The sequence below is a fragment of the Danio aesculapii genome, chromosome 20 (assembly GCF_903798145.1).
Source record: "Danio aesculapii chromosome 20, fDanAes4.1, whole genome shotgun sequence".
NCBI classification, from domain to species: domain Eukaryota; kingdom Metazoa; phylum Chordata; class Actinopteri; order Cypriniformes; family Danionidae; genus Danio; species Danio aesculapii.
This window is the reverse complement of record NC_079454.1, coordinates 55,127,861-55,149,040: the sequence shown is the minus strand read 5'-3', so window position 1 is coordinate 55,149,040 and position 21,180 is coordinate 55,127,861. Positions and strand designations below refer to the sequence as shown.

The 21,180-nt window shown below is 35.1% G+C and overlaps 1 protein-coding gene across 1 annotated transcript in view; it reads right to left on the bottom strand.

Annotated features, from left to right (window-relative positions):
• Window positions 1-2,452: 2,452 nt before the first annotated feature.
• Window positions 2,453-21,180, bottom strand: part of LOC130247429 (MAM domain-containing glycosylphosphatidylinositol anchor protein 2-like) — a 201,241-nt gene continuing 182,513 nt past the window's right edge. The window contains 9 exon segments of the mRNA XM_056480650.1: window positions 2,453-2,559; window positions 2,562-2,592; window positions 4,056-4,189; window positions 7,815-7,911; window positions 7,914-7,978; window positions 9,559-9,714; window positions 10,399-10,419; window positions 15,129-15,306; window positions 18,148-18,296. Coding sequence (XP_056336625.1) covers window positions 2,453-2,559; window positions 2,562-2,592; window positions 4,056-4,189; window positions 7,815-7,911; window positions 7,914-7,978; window positions 9,559-9,714; window positions 10,399-10,419; window positions 15,129-15,306; window positions 18,148-18,296 — 938 coding nt within the window.

The window sequence follows — 21,180 nt, the reverse complement described above, 5'->3', positions numbered from 1 at the left end:
TGCTATGTGGTTGCTAGGGAGTTCTAAGTAGTGTTCGATGCTTGGTCAATTCTCAGTGGTGTTCAGTGGTTGGTGTAACAACCAATCAGAATATTGGTATACTGATTGGTTGTTAGAACGTTGCTATGTAGTTGCTAGGGTATTATAAGTGGTATTCAAGGTATTGAGGTGTTCTGATTGTTTGTTACTCTGTTGCTATGGGGTTGCTAAGGGGTTCTAAGTTGTATTCGGTGGCTGGTCTAACAACAAATCAGAACACTGATATATTCGGATTGGTTGTTAGAATGTTGCTATGTAGTTGCTAGGGTAATATAAGTGATGTCTGGGTTATTGAGGTATACTGATTGTTTGTTAGTCTGTTGCTATGGGGTTGCTGAGGAGTTCTCAGTGGTGTTAATGGTTGGTCTAATAACAAATCAGAACACTGATATATTCGGATTGGTTGTTAGAATGTTGCTACGGAGTTGCTAAGGTATTATAAGTGGTGTCCAGGGTATGAGGAATTCTGATTGTTTGTTAGTCTGTTGCTATGGGGTTGCTAAGGAGTTCTAAGTTGTGTTTGGTGGTTAGTCAAACAACCAGTTAGAATATTGATGTATTGTGATTGGTTGTTAGAATGTTGCTATGTAGTTGCTAGTGTAATATAAGTGATGTCTGGGTTATTGAGGTATACTGATTGTTTGTTAGTCTGTTGCTATGGGGTTGCTAAGGAGTTCTAAGTTGTGCTTGGTGGTTGGTCTAACAACCAATCAGAATATTAGTATACTGATTGGTTGTTAGAACATTGCTATGTAGTTGCTAGGGTATATAAGTGGTATGCAGGGTATAGAGGAAGCCTGATTGTTTGCTAGTATGTTGCTATGTGGTTGCTAGGGAATTCTGGTGTTTGGTCAATTCTCAGTGGTGTTCAGTGGTTGGTGTAACAACCAATCAAAATATTAGTATTCGGATTAGTTGTTAGAACACTGCTATGTAGTTAAAAGGGTAATGTTAGTGGTCTCCAGGATATTAAGGTTGCGTAATTGTTTGTTCATTTGTTGCTATGTAGTTGCTAGGGATCTCTAAGTGGTGTTCAGAGGTTGGTCTAACAACAAATCAGAACACTGATGTATTCTGATTGGTTGTTTGAACATTGCTATATAGTTGCTATGGTATTATATGTGGTATTCAGGGTATTGAGGTATTCTGATTGTTTGACAGTCAGTTGCTAAGTTGCATGTGGTTGCTAAGGAGTTCTAAGTTGTGCTCGGTGGTTGGTCTAATAACCAATCAGAATATTAGTATACTGATTGGTTGTTAGAACGTTGCAATGTAGTTGCTAGGGTATTATAAGTGGTATCCAGGGTATAGAGGTAGCCTGATTGTTTGTAGTGTGTTGCTATGTGGTTGTTAGGGAATTCTAAGTAGGTTCAGTGGTTGGTCAATTCTCAATGGTGTTCAGTGGCTGGTGTAACAACCAATCAGAATATTGGTATACTGATCGGTTATTAGAATATAGCTATGTAGTTGCTAGGGTATTTTAAAGGGTATTGATGTATTCTGATGTTTGTTAGTTTGGTGATAAGTGGTTGCTAGGGAGTTCTAGCTGGTTAATTCTCAGGGGTGTTCAGTGGTTAATCTAACAACGAATCAGAACACTGATGTAATCGGATTGATTGTTAGAACGTTGCTAAGGTATTTTAAGTGGTGTCCAGGGTATTATTGAGGTATTCTGATTGTTTGATAGTCTGTTGCCATGTGGTTGCTAAGGAGTTCTAAGTGATGTTACTCAGGTAATCTGATATGCGTTGCTATAGAGTTACTATTGTATGGGTGGTGTATCCTATGGCAATTAATGGGGTATTGTGATTCATCGTTAGTTCATTGCTATGCAGTTGCTAGGGTGTTTAAATATAGTCCCAGTGACGTGTTTTGTGATTTCTTCACTACATTAAGCAGCAGGTGTAAATGCACCCTAGATACTCTGTGTTCACTGAAAACACTGATTTGATTTGAGTTAATAGCCGCTTGCTTCACAAACAGCACTAAAGCTCCTCTGTAATGTCCTGCTGTTCATATATGGTTGGTCATAAATGTCTGAGCTCTGTAATTCACCAGCATCCTCCAGTGCACATAGCTGCAGAGTTTATCGCTCTCTAGATATACACGACGCTTGTATTTATGACACAAACACATCTTATAGAGGGGTCGATATCGAACGTCTCTCAAGTCATGGAGCTTTGGTAATAATGGGAAACCTGATGTGCTGTAATATTCCAGCCTAATAATAATGATTACCACATAACTTCAGCTGACGAGTTCAGCCGTATTTGGGCTTTTTCATCTGCTCATGTTTTCCAGCACATCTCGCTCTCAGCCTCACTCTAGTCAATTACCTGTCCTCTTTCTGCTTTCTCACTGTTTGTTCTCGTGTAATTACTCAGCTCTCCTGGACTAAATCGCGCACATGCAATTAAGGCCTGGTTGTCATGGAGATGCATGCGCGATACATACGATTGGACGGAGGGTCAGGACACTCCCCCTCCTCCAGCGTGACATCATCAATGGCGATGTCCCCTCGATCCCAGGGCCACGGATCCCCTCAAATATTACCTGCATGATGGAAACAAACATATAAAATCCAAAGTGACTCCTCTGAAGTCTAAAACACTTCCATATGCAATGATTTCTATTTCCACGATAGCACAACCTTGAGACCTGCAGTCTTTTATATGATGCTCAATGATTCAGAAATCCTTATACATTATTGTAATATGCAAAAAATATTCGTAAATATTGTACTGCTACGTTCTTGGAAATATTATATGCCAGGGGGCACCTTAATGTCAAACAATGCTAATTGATTTAATGCCAATGACTAACTTGATGTAAATAAGACATCAAATTGACATCTAACATTGGTGTCAAAAACACTTCCAAAATCGATTACAGGACTTTTCATTTTGACGCCAATTTTAGATGTCTATTTGACGTATTTTGACATCAAGTTCATTTACATGTATTGTAGAGACACAAAATCAAGTGTAAATTTGTAATTGAGGCTTTCATTAAAGAGAATTCTTATATTATAATCTATTATGTGTCGTTATTTTGGTCATCAACAAAGCATCAATGTGTGGATGTCAAATAGACGTTTTGACATCAAATTTATTTGCATTCTTGACGTGGTTTTACATTCAATTTGACATCAAGCGTGTTTGGATGTATTGTAGAGATACAAACTCTATATTTTTTAATCTGGATTTTTTTACTTCTCTTCTATTATAATAAGTTTATGTCACTATTTTGGTGGTCAAAACGGCATCAATGTGTGGATGTCAAATAGACGTCAAGGATTTGACATAAAATCTATTGCATTTTCAACCTGTTTTTTGATGTCTTGCTTGAGGTCAATTGCCGAGGTGCCCACTGGGTTATTAGCATATAAACTCACCTGCCACTTTATTAGGTACACCTGTCCAACTGCTCGTAACACAAATTTCTAATCAGCTAATCACATGGCAGCACTTGATGCGTTTAGGCATGTAGACCTGGTCAAGATGATCTGCTGCAGTTCAAACTGAGTATCAGAATGGGAAAGAAAGGGGTTTTAAGAGACTTTGAACGTGGCATGGTTGTTGCTGCAGCTAAGAACAGGAAACTGAGGCTACAATTCAAACAGGCTCACCAAAACTGGACAATAGAAGATTGGAGAAACGTTGCCTGGTCTGATGAGTCTCCATTTCTGCTGCCACATTCAGATGCTCGGGGCAGAATTTGGCCTCAACAACATGAAAGCATGGATCCATGACAAATCTGCAGCAACTGTGTGATGCTATCATGTCAATATGGAGCAAAATCTCTGAGGAATATTTCCAGTACCAGTACTTGAAGGATTAAAGCAGTTCTGAAGGCAAAAGGGGTCCAACCTGATACTAGTAAGGTGTACCTAATAAAGTGGCCGGTGAGTGTTTTTTGATTAATTTGCAATGCCCTTGCTGCAAAGAAGTGTTAATTTCTTTCAAACGTTTCAGAAATACTGTGCATGCTGAATGTGTTATTTTCTCCAAGTTCACCTGGAAGGATGAAACCGGATGGATGCTAATTTTGGCCTGTCTCCATCGGTCCCCTTGGTTCCCGCTGAGGGACCAGACTGGACCTGCATCTGAAGTTGACTGACCTTTCTGCTTCACAAATGCATTCAGAGAGCCTGCGGGAAAAACACAATCAATTAATTTAATGAACGCTGCATGACAGATCAACTCAACACTGTGAGATCAACTCAAACTGCTGGACAATCAATCCAAATTCTGACAGACCGCTAGAGGACCCTGTGGCTTTACATATATAGCTGAAACTGTGTGTTACATACAAATGCTTTCGGTTGAAACATTACAGGGGACCTATGATGCCAACTCACTTTAATAAGGGGTTTAAACAGTTGTGTGGCAACAGTGTCTGAAATTATCCAGTCTGGTGTATATTCTGATCACACACACCAAACTTTACACTTTTATTATGTCTATATTCTGATCACACACACCAAACTTTACACTTTTATTCTGTCTATATTCTGATCACACACACCAAACTTTACACTTTATTCTGTCTATATTCTGATCACACACACCAAACTTACACTTTTATTCTGTCTATATTCTGATCACACACACCAAACTTTACACTTTTATTCTGTCTATGTTTGATCACACACACCAAACTTTACACTTTTATTCTGTCTATATTCTGATCACACACCAAACTTTACACTTTTATTCTGTCTATTCTGATCACACACCAAACTTTACACTTTTATTCTGTCTATATTCTGATCAACACACCAAACTTTACACTTTTATTCTGTCTATATTCTGATCACACACACCAAACTTTACACTTTTATTCTGTCTATATTCTGATCACACCACCAAACTTACACTTTTATTCTGTCTATATTCTGATCACACACACCAAACTTTACACTTTTATTCTGTCTATATTCTGATCACCACCACCAAACTTTACACTTTTATTCTGTCTGTGTTCTGATCACACACACCAAACTTTACACTTTTATTCTGTCTATATTCTGATCACACACACCAAACTTTACACTTTTATTCTGTCTATATTCTGATCACACACACCAAACTTTACACTTTATCTGTCTATATTCTGATCACACACACCAAACTTTACACTTTTATTCTGTCTATATTCTGATCACACACACCAAACTTTACACTTTTATTCTGTCTATATTCTGATCACACACACCAAACTTTACACTTTTATTCTGTCTATATTCTGATCACACACACCAAACTTTACACTTTTATTCTGTCTATATTCTGATCACACACACCAAACTTTACACTTTTATTCTGTCTATATTCTGATCACACACACCAAACTTTACACTTTTATTCTGTCGATATTCTGATCACACACACCAAACTTTACACTTTTATTCTGTCTATATTCTGATCACACACACCAAACTTTACACTTTTATTCTGTCTATATTCTGATCACACACACCAAACTTTACACTTTTATTCTGTCTATATTCTGATCACACACACCACACTTTACACTTTTATTCTGTCTATATTCTGATCACACACACAAACTTTACACTTTTATTCTGTCTATATTCTGAACACACACACCAAACTTTTCACTTTTATTCTGTCTATATTCTGATCACACACATCAAACTTTACACTTTTATTCTGTCTATATTCTGAACACACACACCAAACTTTACACTTTTATTCTGTCTATATTCTGAACACACACCAAACTTTACACTTTTATTCTGTCTATTTCTTATCACACACACCAAACTTTACACTTTTATTCTGTCTATATTCTGATCACACACACCAAACTTTACACTTTATTTTATTCTGTCTATACACCAAACTTTACACTCTTTACACTTTTATTCTTTATATTCTGTTTTCGATCACACACAAACTTTACACTTTTATTCTTCTATATTCTGATCACACACATCAAACATTTACACTTTTATTCTGTCTATCTTCGATGACACAACCAACTTTACACTTTTATTCTGTCTATATTCTTGATCACACACACCAAACTTTACACTTTATTCTGTCTATATTCTGATCACACACACCAAACTTTACACTTTTATTCTGTCTATATTCTGATCACACACACCAAACTTTACACTTTTATTCTGTCTATATTCTGATCACACACACCAAACTTTACACTTTTATTCTGTCTATATCTTGATCACACACACCAAACTTTACACTTTTATTCTGTCTATATTCTGATCACACACACCAAACTTTACACTTTTATTCTGTCTATATTCTGATCACACACACCAAACTTTACACTTTTATTCTGTCTATATTTTGATCACACACACTAAACTTTACACTTTAATGCAATGTAAGTGTTTGTAGTGATTTGAATGTGTTGTTATCCTCTTATTATGACCTCTGTCTCCTTATATGAGCCGCTGTAAGGCATAAACTGTGCTCTCTCTGTGCTGATGCTGACGTGACCTGATGAAGGAACAATGTTTTCTCCATGATCGAGTGTTTGCTTTGGAGCTCTGGGATTTAATCCAGCAAATGAACTCGGAGTGAAGAAGTGTGAAGGCAAACTCTGACGTGTGTGATTAATTAGCTGTGAGCCAAGAGCAGGTAATGTGCTTTCTGTCTGTCAGGAGAACCACGTGTTTAGATCATCAAGACTCATTCACATGCCATCAGAACAGCGTCAGCTTCATCTCTGGGGCTTCTGCTTAATGCCTCAGGATATGGAAGAAAATCCAGAGGAATATATTGTGTATTTCTGCATAAAATCTGAAATATTAATAACAAACAACAACCCTAAAACTACTGCTGTTACCCACATGAACAAATACCACAGTAGTTTATGGTCAATGTGTTTTTACTTTAATTTGTTGTGGTGTATTCTACAGTTTCTATGGTAACAACAACAACTATAGTGATTGATCTGTTGTGGGGTTCTACAGTTTCTATGGTAAAACAACAACAACAACAACAACGACAACAACAACTATAGTAATTGATCTGTTGTGGTGGTTCTACAGTTTCTATGGTAACAACAACAACAACAACAACGACAACAACAACTATAGTAATTGATCTGTTGTGGTGATTCTACAGTTGCTATGGTAACAACAACAACAACAACAACAACGACAACAACAACTATAGTAATTGATTCTGTTGTGGTGATTCTACAGTTGCTATGGTAACAACAACTAATAGTAATTGATCTGTTGTGGTGATTCTACAGTTTCTATGGTAACAACAACAACAACAACAACAACTATAGTAATTGATCTGTTGTGTTGATTCTACAGTTGCTATGGTAACAACAACTATAGTAATTGATCTGTTGTGATTCTACAGTTGCTATGGTAACACAACAAGTATAGTAATGGATCTGTTTGTGGTGATTCTACAGTTGCTATGGTATCACAACAACTATAGTAATTGATTTGTTGTGGTGATTCTACAGTTGCTATGGTAACACAACAAGTATAGTAATAGATCTGTTGTGGTGATTCTACAGTTGCTATGGTAACACAACAACTATAGTAATTGATCTGTTGTGGCAATTCTATAGTTGCTATGGTAACAAACACAACTATAGTGATTGATCTGTTGTGGTGATTCTACAGTTGCTATGGTAACACTACAGCTGTAAATAATATAAATAAATGACCCATTTGTGTACGCATGAGTGATGTGTGTACACACAATAGTGTCTGTGTTTGTGCATGCACAAGTGTGTGTGTGCTGTGGTCTTACCGATGTGTTTGCCATACATGTGGTAGTAGAAGCTGAAGCAGTAAGCAGGAGGGCTGGTGATGCTGTAGGGATTCTTGGGTGCGACGTTAAACACTGGGACTTCAGCAGACGAGCCGTATCGCCTTCCTTACGAGGTCTGGACGTCTCGATGTACATGTAGAAACCTGTTGACACACACAAAACACCTCCTGTGATTTTTTTCTTCATCAATTATTTCCCAAACGATGTTGAACATTTATAGGATTTTCACAGTATGTCTGATAATATTTGTTCTTCTGGAGAAAGTCTTACTTGTTTTATTTCAGCTAGAATAAAAGCAGTTTTTAATAGTTTTAAAAGCCATTTTAAGCTCAATATTATTAGCCCCCATCAGCAATATTAGTGTTGGATTGTCTCCAGAATAAACCACTGTTATACAATGACTTGCCTAATTACCCTAACTTTACCCTAATTACCCTAGTGAAGCCTTTAAATGTGACTTTAAGCTGAATACTAGTGTCTTGAAGAATATCTAGTCTAATGTTATGTGCTGTCATCATGACAAAGAGAAATCAGTTATTAGAAATGAGTTATTAACACTATTATGAATAGAAATGTGCTGAAAAATGTGCGGACAACAATAACAGGAGGGCTAATAATTCTGACTTTAATTGTATATTGTCTGATTTATAATTAATATCGAGCAGCACCAATGACGTTGCATGCTTATAAACTGCAGTTTTTTCCTCTCTTCTCCTCTTCAGCGTCTCTCATTGAAAGGTGTGAAAAGCCTCCAGCCAAAATCAAACACAATCTCCGCTCTCCAGTTTGACGAGTGATAATTAAAGTCTCCGCTGGACTCTTGACGCTAATGAAACGGCGGACCGCGAGGAATCACGAGGGTGATTAAACTGAAGGTATTATTTACACCAGCAGCTCCGTTTGTCCCGCCGGAGTGTCCCGAGGATAACAGAGTCTGAAAACCGGCTCATCTGCTTCATTCACTGCTACAGCTCACACACAGCTCAAGAACAAATCATCATTATTATTTTACTAAATATTTCCTAAGAGCCAACACATATTTACACATTCATCATTCATTCATTCATTTTCCTTCAGATTAGTCCCTTATTTATCAGAGGTCACCACAGCGGAATGAACCACCAACTATTCCAGCATATGTTTTACACAGTGGATGCCCTTCCAGCCGCAACCCAGTACTAGAAAACACCCATACACACTCATTCACACACACACTCACACACTAAGGCCAATGTAGTTGATCAATTCCCCTATAGTGCATGTGTTTGGACTGTGGGGGAAACTGGAGGAAACCCACGCCAACACAGGGAGAACATGCAAACTCCACACAGAAACACCAACTGACCCAGCCAGGGCTTTCAGTAGCTTGTTGAATCTCTGCCATGAAGGATTAAGGCAGTTCTGAAGGCAAAAGTGGGTCCGACCCGGTACTAGTAAGGTGTACCTAATAAAGTGGCCGGTGAGTGTACATTAAAATATTTGAAACAGAATTAAAATTTCACAAGAGGAAGATTAACTTTCTCTTCAGAGCTGTGTTACGCGGATGAGCAATGCATGCTTTGAATATAGATCCGTGTGTTCTTAAAGAGACAGCTCTGTTATTTATGTTCATATGAGTTTGGGGTCATTTTGGGATGATTTGTTGGGAGGTGGTCTGTGTGTTGTTTTTATTGAGGGGTATCCTGTATTTCTGCACCCCAGTGTTACAGGTGTGTGTCCTCACCCTGTCTGGCCCCGCTGCGGTCCCCGCTGGGCCCCGTGTTGGGAGTGTATTTGGTGTCTCGGGTCGCAGCGCTGTGTCTCATCCAGTCGAAATCATCATTCTTATCCTGAGTGAACAAGCAGACGGGCTCCTCCTCAAAACTACACACAAACTCTCCTGCACAGAGAGAAGAAGAAGAAAACTGAACACACACATCATGTTTTTACATACGGTGGGTCAAAATTGACCTGAAGGACCAGCGTTGTACCCTAAATGTGCCTTCATGAAAATATAAAAATGAATTTATTTCTAATGCTGCAGTGATTTTAGTAAGCGACACCAAACATCATGATTTAAAACAGTGTTTCGCTGCTTGGGTCATTTGTGAGCTGCACGTCAACAGGAGTGTGATGAATAAAGGCAGTCTCTGTGGATATTTACAGCAGTAAACCGGTGTGAGTCTGCTCTTCACACTGACTCTGATCTGCAGTGCTGGACTGACTGTGATTCAGCAGCGTTTGTTTGTTGATAAATATTCATTGATTGTATTCAAACGCAGCGGAGCAGCAGAGCGCCTGACTTTCAGCAGCAGCAGCAGATACACGGATCTCAGAGTCAAGACTGTTTATAATCAGCAGTGAAGACCAACAGACTCACATAAACACTAATGCAGGAGACCAGGAGAACACACACAACTATAACTAACTATAACTCATTACACACACACATATGCATGCACGTGCACAAAGAAAGAAAGAAAGAAAGAAAGAAAGAAAGAAAGAAAGAAAGAAAGAGAGAAAGAAAGAAAGAGAGAAAGAAAGCAAGAAAGAAAGAAAGAAAGAAAGAAAAGTGGTCACTTACTCAGGTGTGGATTGGTTGGCGCTGTGAAAACAAAAGATGAAAACATTCATTAGAACAGATTGTGAACAAGAATAAACTCATCTGTGCTTCAATTATTAATAGCCTTTTATTTTGAAACTTCAGTTTAAACTAAGCCTAATGTGCCTGAACAAACGGACACACTGACATCATCAGCACCATCATCATCATCAGCAGGAAGTGATGCAACGTGCAGAAATACAGCAGAGTGAAGAAAAGCTGCTCCTCGCATCAATAACTCATAGACAAACACACTGACACACGCACACACACAGCTCCATTTTATATAAAATACATGTATTTTTAGGGAGTTCAAAGGACTGAAATCTCCACAAGAAACAACAGAGAGCCCCGCCCTAAATGACATATAGTCCCCCCCAGGGAACAGATAGCCCCGCCCCAAAGGACTGATGACCCTGCCCAAAAGGCCTGATAGCCCCTCCCAAAAAGACTGATCGCTCACTGATAGCTCTGCCCAAATGTGGGAAAAAGTAAAACACAAACAAACAAGGAAAGTAAACATAAAACAATCAAACAAAACAAGCAAACAATTAAAACAAGCAAACAAACAAACATGAAAACAAACAAGACATTTAAAACAAGGAAACAAACAAACATGAAAACAAACAAGACATTTAAAACAAGGAAACAAACAAACATCAAAACTAACAAACACAAGCAATCAATCAATCAATCAAACAAACAAACAAACAAACGAAGAAAAACAAACAATCAAAACAAACAAACAAACAAGCAAGCAAAAAAACAATCAAAAGAAGCAAATCAACAAACAAAGAAACATTTAAACAAACAATCAAAGAAGCAAACAAACAAACAAGTAAACAAACAACCAATTAAACAAACAAAACCAGCAAACAAACAATCAAAACAAGCAAACAAACCAACAATCAAAACAAGCAAACAAACAAACAGGAAAACAAACAAAACAAGCAAACAAACAAACATGAAAACAAACAAACAAACAAACAAACAAACAAACAAACATGAAAACAAAGAAAAACAAGCAAACAATCAATCAATCAAACAAAAAAAAAAACAATTAAAACAAGCAAATCAACAAACAAAGAAACAATTAAACAAACAATCAAAAGAAGCAAACAAACAAACAAGTAAACAAACAACCAATTAAACAAACAAAACCAGCAAACAAACAATCAAAACAAGCAAACAAACCAACAATCAAAACAAGCAAACAAACAAACAGGAAAACAAACAAAACAAGCAAACAAACAAACATGAAAACAAACAAAGCAAACAAACAAACAAACAAACATGAAAACAAAGAAAAACAAGCAAACAATCAATCAATCAAACAAAAAACAATTAAAACAAGCAAATAAACAAACAAAGAAACAATTAAACACACAATCAAAAGAAGCAAACAAACAAACAAGTAAACAAACAATCAAACAAACAATCAAACAAACAAAACAAGCAAACAAACAATCAAAACCAGCAAACAAACCAACAAACAAGCAAACAAACCAACAATCAAAACCAGCATTCGAAAAAACAAAACAAGCAAACAATCAAAACAAGCAAACCAATTAAACAAGCAAAACAAGCAAACAAACAATAAAAACAAGCAAATAAACAATCAAAAGAAGCAAATAAACAAGCAAACAAGGAAACAATCAAAAGAAGCAAACAAACAAAACAAGCAAACAAACAAACAATCAAAACAAACAAACAAACTATTAAAACAAGCAAACAAACAAACAATCAAAACAAACAAACAATAAAACCAGCAAATAAAAAATTTATCAAACAAAACAAGCAAACATATATTAATGTCACTAACGGACCCGTTTTCGCTCTAGAACTCTTCCTGAAAATAAACAATAATGATGCTGATAAGTTTTTCCTCACAGTAATAAACAGCAGTAAACCCCACATTCAGCTGGAAACCTGTTATAGTTTTAATTCTAATAATATTTCATAATTTTAACCACATTTTATTGAAGCGGAAGCAGACTTTTGAGCACTACTGCACATCTGATCCTGCAATATTCAGGGCTTTTATTTTGACAAATGTAAACAACCAAGGATATTAATTGTCCGTCAGCTGTTAAATTTCCATATTTATGTTATGTCATGCTGAAGGTCTGTTCATCATGACGGCTTTCGAGATTTCATGAGCTTTTTAAGTGTCTGAGCGACATTAAAATGAGCTTTGGTGGATTATCAGTCATCAGACGGTCTTCATGTCTACACACACACACACGCACACACACACACACACACACACACCAGTGTTTTTCAAAAGAAACATCTTCATTTGTGCTGATATTTAAATAGTTGCGTCTCACTCAATTAATATCCCACACTAAAAAAACAACCCTACAAATATTTATTAAAATGAACAATATTTATATTTATAACAAACCATACATCATTTTCAAATAAATAAACGTCATTTTGGGAATATTAAAAAAAAAACATTCAAGGGTGGGCGAATAATTCTGACTTTAACTGTATATAATTATAGCAATAAATAAATAGCTGGTTTTAAATGTCTGCAGTTGTTTCCTCTGGCCGCTGTTGAAAAAGACAAGATTAAGAAGCTTTAGGGCCCTATCATACACCCGGCGCAATGCGCAACGCAAGGCGGGACGCAATTGTTGTTTGCTAGTTTCAGCTCGGTGCAAGAGTCGTTTTGACGTTTTGCAGCACGCTGTTTAAATAGCAAATGCATTTGCGCTCATATGTGCGCCCATAGGCGTTCTGGTCTAAAAAAGGAGGTGTGTTGAGGCGCATTGCTGGCGCGTTGCTATTTTGAGGAACTATAATAGACGGTTCAATAGACCAGATAAACAAGCAAACAAGGAAACAATCAAAAGAAGCAAACAAACAATCAAAACAAGCAAACTAACAAACAATCAAAACAAGCAAACAAACAAAACAAGCAAACAAACAAAAAAACAAAACAAGCAAACAAACAAACAGACAAACAAACAATCAAAACAAACAAACAATCAAAACAAGCAAACTAACAAACAATCAAAACAAGCAAACAAAAAAAAAAACAAGCAAACAAACAAACAAACAAAACAAGCAAACAAACAAACAGACAAACAAACAAACAATCAAAACAAACAAACAAACAAACAATCAAAACCAGCAAACAAACAAACAATCAAAACAAGCAAACAAACAAAACAAGCAAACAAACAAACAAACAATCAAAACAATCAAACAAACAAAACAAGCAAACAAACAAACAAACAATCAAAACAATCAAACAAACAAAACAAGCAAACAAACAAACAATCAAAACAAGCAAACAAACAAAACAAGCAAACAAACAAACAATCAAAACAAGCAAACAAACAAACAATCAAAACAATCAAACAAACAAAACAAGCAAACAAACAAACAAACAATCAAAACAATCAAACAAACAAAACAAGCAAACAAACAAACAATCAAAACAAGCAAACAAACAAAACAAGCAAACAAACAAACAAACAAACAATCAAAACAAGCAAACAAACAAAACAAGCAAACAAACAAACAATCAAAACAAACAAACAAACAAAACAAGCAAACAAACAAACAATCAAAACAAGCAAACAAACAAACAAACAATCAAAACAATCAAACAAACAAAACAAGCAAACAAACAAACAAACAATCAAAACAATCAAACAAACAAAACAAGCAAACAAACAAACAATCAAAACAAACAAACAAACAAACAATCAAAACAAGCAAACAAACAAAACAAGCAAACAAACAAACAAACAATCAAAACAAGCAAACAAACAAACAAACAAACAATCAAAACAAGCAAACAAACAAAACAAGCAAACAAACAAACAATCAATCAAAACAAGCAAACAAACAATCAATCAAAACAAGCAAACAAACAAACAATCAAAACAAGCAAACAAACAATCAAAACAAGCAAACAATCAAAACAAGCAAACAAACAATCAAAACCAGCAAACAAACAAACAAGCAAAACAAACAAACAATCAAAACAAGCAAGCAAACAAACAAACAAAACAAGCAAAACAAGAAGATTAAGAGAATAAGCTCAACCCTGTTTGACCATGCTCTATTTTCGTCCTTAAAATAGCAAAAGTGGATTCTGACACGCCCTTAATGCGTTTGCGCCCTGTGCTTTGCACTTTGCGCATGGATCGTCAAAATAGAGCCCTTAATGTTTAGGATTTAATGTTACACAACTTCCAGCAGCCGAATGAAACTTCCTAAACACATGTTTTGAAGGCGTGTTTGATCATGGCTCAGTTTCTAGAGATCATCTGTAATGCACAGACTGAGGTTATGCAGATGTTGTTTATCTGCAGTAATCCACAGTCCACATGAGCAGCAGTGATATTCCCACACTGTCATCTTCAGTGTGTGTAGCAGATTACAGATTAACCCCATCCAGACCTGCTGCAGGCACTAATGCAACACACGCAGATACTGCTGAACACACACACATACTCTGCTCGATTCTGATTGGCTCATAGTCACTCTCAGGTCTTTGGTTATTGTCAGATAAAGGCACAGGTAAAGTAGTTCCGACAGGTTTTGAGCGGTTGCATATCACTCCGCTGAATGATTATCTCACAGCTTCAACAGTCAACAGAAAGCTTTGGATGTGTGTGTGAGTGTGTGTGTGCAGGTGGTGAAGTCCCCCTCACTGAAGGGAGTTATGGGTGTGTATTTGAGTGTGTTACCGCTGTATGTGATGATGCGGGTGGTGAAGTCCCCCTCCCCGAAGCGAGTTATGGGTGTGAGCCGCACCACATACGCCTCGGGTCTGATCAGCTCCGTCAGGTTGTGTGTGATCAGCTCTCCTTTCTGGATGTTTCCCTCCACTGGGATCTCCTGCTCCCACCAGCGCTGCTGCCCTGTCTATAACACACACACACACACACACACACACACACACACACACACACACACACACACACACACACACACACACACTATTCATTACCTTCATAGACACTTTCATTACATTACACTGCTGTCTGAAATACTTGACTCTAATTGGTCAGTAATTACTTTTCTAGGTCTGTTATTCCCAGATAACAACCGCTGAATACACACACTCCTCCAGGAATTGAGAATCACCGTGACCGTCAGTGAACACATTCATCTATATACTTATTTACATTCATATGTGTGTCTGCTCATCTATCCCCCACCCTGACTGTTTGGCGCCATCTAGTGTCTGAATAGTGTACCGGTTAGTGTATACATAAGGCGATATATCTGGCAGCAGAAATGGAGACTCATCAGACCAGGCAACGTTTCTCCAATCTTCTATTGTCCAGTTTTGGTGAGCCTGTGTGAATTGTAGCCTCAGTTTCCTGTTCTTAGCTGACAGGAGCGGCACCCGGTGTGGTCTTCTGCTGCTGTAGCCCATCCGCCTCAAGGTTGGACGTGTTGTGTGTTCAGAGATGCTCTTCTGCAGACCTCGGTTGTAACGAGTGCTTATTTGAGTTACTGTTGCCTTTCTATCAGCGGGAACCAGTCTGGCCATTCTCCTCTGACCTCTGGCATCAACAAAGCATTTGCGCCCACAGAACTGCCGCCCACTGGATATTTCCTCTATGTCGGACCATTCTCTGTAAACCCTAGAGATGGTTGTGCGTGAAAATCCCAGTAGATCAGCAGTTTCTGAAATACTCAGAGCAGCCCTTCTGGCAGCAACAACCATGCCACGTTCAAAGTCACTTAAATCCCCTTTCTTCTCCATTCTGATGCTCACTTTGAACTGCAGCAGATCGTCTTGACCATGTCTACATGCCTAAATGCAGTGAGCTGCTGCCATGTGATTGGCTGATTAGAAACTTGCGTTACGAGCAGTTGGACAGGTGTACCTAATAAAGTGGCCGGTGAGTGTATTTTAAATATTGAAATAAAATGGGTAGGGTTTTATGTCAGTGTTCATGCGTAAATAATAAAAGCAAACTGACACCAAATTAAAGATAAACATATTATGGAAATGTGTATTTCCAGGAAATTTTTACAGACATGCACTCTAAATAACACTGGGTTTTAAACCAATGTTGGGTCAAATCTGGACAAATCCAATTTTAGGTTCATTTCCTTCATTCATTCATTTTCTTTTTGGCTTAGTCCCTTTATTAATCTGGGGTCGCCACAGTGGAATGAACTGCCAACTATTCCAGCATATGTTTTATACAGCGGATGCCCTTCCAGCTGCAACCCAGTACTGGTAAACACCCATACACACTTATTCACACACACACACTCATACATTACAGCCAATTTAGTTCATCAGTTCCCCTATAGCGCATGTGTTTGGACTGTGGGGGAAACCGGAGCACCCGGAAGAAACCCACACTAACACGGGGAGAACATGCAAACTCCACACAGAAACATCGACTGACCCAGCCGGGGCTCGAACTAGCAACATTCTTGCTGTGAGGTGATTGTGCTACCCACTGCGCCACTGTGACGCCCTAGGTTAACTATTTTTATTAAATTTAAATTAAACTTTTCAACCCAACTGATTTTGTTTGTCCATATTTGACGCAGTATTGGGTTTAAAACAACCCAGCATTTTATACATTTACTACACTATTTACTTCCTATACACAATACAACTAAACTGAATTTACTGAACAACAGGCAAAAATCCTAAAAGTACAAATAAACCACACTGTAATAATATAAAATAAAGGCACTGAGTCATCTGCATGAGCTAAAGGGCTGCTTACACTGATACAGCATGTAAAATACTCCAATTGCAAATAAATAATCAAAGCATTCAATCTTGAAATAAAGGCTTTTCATTCACAGCGCATCCACAAAAGAGCCACTTCTGCTTTCTCAAAGAAGCTTTCAGCCACAGAAGGACCATTTCTGACGATTGTGATAGAAAAAAACAACATTTTAATGATCTAAAGAAGCTTTTTCCACAATAAAAAGCCTTCTGTTGAGTGAAATCCTTCTGTGGATCTTAAAACAGACAAATCCACTGTAAAAGCTGCCTTTAGAGTCACGACACACACAGGGTTCACATTAAAACACTGCATTCAGAAAACTCAACTCAACCAATGAAGGACAGAGTTTCTCACTTTAGCAATAATTCTGCCAGCAGAGACAGAGGAATAATGATGACGCAGCGTCTGAAATCAAGTAAAGCTGAGCATTTCTCATTAGGGCTGGTGCATTACTTATGGATAGTAATCAGTTACTGATTACTAATTACAGGACAGTCAATAATTTAATTAATCCAGTACTAACCCTAGTTTAGATTCAGAGCCTGATCTCTGGCAACACCAGAGTATCCAGAGCCTTGCATGCAGTAATTATTATTATTATTATTATTAATAATAATAATAATATATAAAAATGAAATAATATGAATATACAATGTGATGTTTACATTTTTTTCATAATAATAATAATAATAATAATAATAATAATAATAATAATATGCATTTATATAAATATATAATACAAATAATATTCAATGTGTTATATATATACAGTAATATATAATATTATTATTAATAAAATACTATTATAATAATAGTAATAATAATACTAATAATAAACACATATTACCATTTAATAATAATAATAATAATAATAATAATATATTATGATATTAATAATAAAAAGATTAACATATTAAAAAAAAATATATATATATAACATAAAAAATAAACTAATAATAATAGTAATATTATAATAATAAATATAATAAAAACGCACCTGTCGGATGCCCAGTCGATACGCCATGATTCTGTCGACGGCTCCAGGGTTCATCTGTGTCCACTGTAGTTTATATCCGTAAACCCGCGGCCGGTTCTGCCACAGCGGACTGTAGGTGTCGTAGTAGAACTCTGGAGCAAACGCTTTCCCTGAGACCACAAAACACAAACACATGATATATAATAAACATATAATATTAAACACATTATATATTATAACGCAACATAACACACACTAACAACATCAAATACAATGAATAATGCAGAAAAAAATATTCAGTAATAAAAAAGGATATTTATGCATTAATGAAAATGAAACCTGTAACTAAAAATAAATAAATGTTAGCTAATAAATAAATATTGTAATTTTAATAATTAATTATGAATGTTTTTATTTAATATATATTTAAAATTAAAATATAGATTTTAGATTACAATAAAATGCATTATAATTTTTATATTTATGCATTAATGAAAAATAAACCTAACCCAAAAAAATTTAATTAAATAATCCTTAATAATACAAAATAATCAATTCAAAATTAATAATTCAAAATAATTACAAAAAATATTTAATCTGCAAATTACTAAATTATTTAAAAAATCATATTTAATATATATTTGCAATTAAAATATCGATTATAAATGACAATAAAAAGCATTATAAGGTTTACATTAAACTACAATTTCTAATGTGAAGATCTAGAAAAATATACAAATAGATTAATGCAAATAAAGTTTACTGTACAGCAAACATTTAACCTGCAATACATAATTAAATACATAATATAACTATGAAATTATTAAAAAATACTTAGTTTATAAAGAACAGAATAATAAAGAATAAAATATAAAGAATAGAAAATAAGAAATAAAAAATTTATTTAATATAAATAGATTAAATAAAACCAAATTCTGAATATATATTTATTTTTCTCTTGGCCTAAAACGCATCCATCAAATATGCAGCAGGAATAATTCTCCATAGTGTACACTTGGAACACTATAAATAAGTGAACGCGTGCCTGACATCTATTCAGTATTCAGAAACTCCTGCTCCTGAAACGAGGCTAATTATAGAAGTAAACACAGATTTCCACATGAAAGTCTTGAAGCTCAGTTTCAGAGGTCACTGCATTCAGAAGCGTGACAGAAAATAATGCATAATTCAGTGTTTCTCAGTTCAGTGCGGACAAAAACAAGAGATGGAAACTTCACCACTACTGAGAGAAATATTATTACATCTGAGGGAATCTCTGGGTGATAATATAATATAATGTAATATAATATAATGTAATGTAATGTAATGAAATGTAATGTAATGTAATGTAATGTAATGTAATATAAGATAATATAATGTAATATAATATAATATAATATAAGATAATGTAATGTAATGTAATGTAATGTAATGTAATGTAATATAAGATAATATAATGTAATATAATATAATATAATATAAGATAATGTAATGTAATGTAATGTAATATAATGTAATATAATATAATATAAAAAAATATAGTATAATATAATATAATATAATATAATATAATATAATATAATATAATATAGTATAATATAATATAATATAATATAATATAATATAATATAATATAGTATAATATAATATAATATAATATAATATAATATAATATAATATAATATAATATAATATAATATAATATAGTATAATATAATATAATATAATATAATATAATATAGTATAATATAATATAATATAATATAATATAGTATAATATAATATAATATAATATAGTATAATATATATATATATATATATAAATAAATAAAATATAAATATAAATAGTACAATTCTAAAGCAATTAAAACTGTTCCAAATACTCAAATTCACAACTAACTTTTTAAATGCTACAAATACATAGTATTTACCTTAAGAACAAACAAATAAATAATGGTTGAACGAATGAATGAATGAATAAATGAATGAATGAATGAAATGGATTAATGGATGGACGGATGGATGGGCTGATGAACATATAAGTACATGAATGGATAAATGGGTGAGTGAATAACTGATTAAATGGATGGATGAATGAATAGGAGAGTGATTGAAAGAATAGATGGACAGATGAATGGATGAATGTATGAATGGGTGAGTGAGTGATTGAACAGATGAGGGAATGGATGGACAGAATAATGGGTGAATGAATGTATGAATGGAATGGATGGACAGATTAATGTATTATTGGATAAATGGGTGAGTGAATGAGAGAATGAACAAATAAATGGATAGAAGAATGGGTGAATCAGTGAAGGAATGAATGGATGGATAGACAGAAGAACAAATGAATGTAAGAATGGGTGAGAGAATGAATGAATGAATAAATAAATGAATGAATGGATGGATGGACAGATAAATAAATGAATAATTGAATGTAAGAAGGGGTGAGTGAATGAATGAACGGAGGGAGGAATGAATGGACAGAATAATGGGTGAATGAATGAATGAATAGATGGATGGATAGGCAGATGAATGAATGAATGAATGAATGGATAAATAGGCGAGTGAGTGAGTGAGTGAATAAATAAATGGATAGAAGAATGAATGAGTCAATAAAAGAATGAATGGATGGATGGACAGATAAACTTGAATGGGTGGATGAGTGAGTGAATAAATGAATGTATGAATGAATGAATGAACGAATGAATGAATGAATGGACAGATAAATGAATGAATGTATGAATGGGTGAGTGAATAAATGAATGAATGAATATATGAAATAAATGAATCAATGGATATATGCATGAATGATTGAATAAATGAATGAATGAATGAATATATGGATGGATGGATATATGAATGAATATATGTATGAATGTGTGAGCGAATGAATGAATGAATAAATATATAAATGGACATGAATGGACAGATGAACAAAAGGACAGATGAATGAATGGATGAAATTATTAATACATAAATTAATTTTTCTAACCCTATTGTAATAAAATTTACATACTATTTTAATTCTAATATTGTAATAACAGATGAATG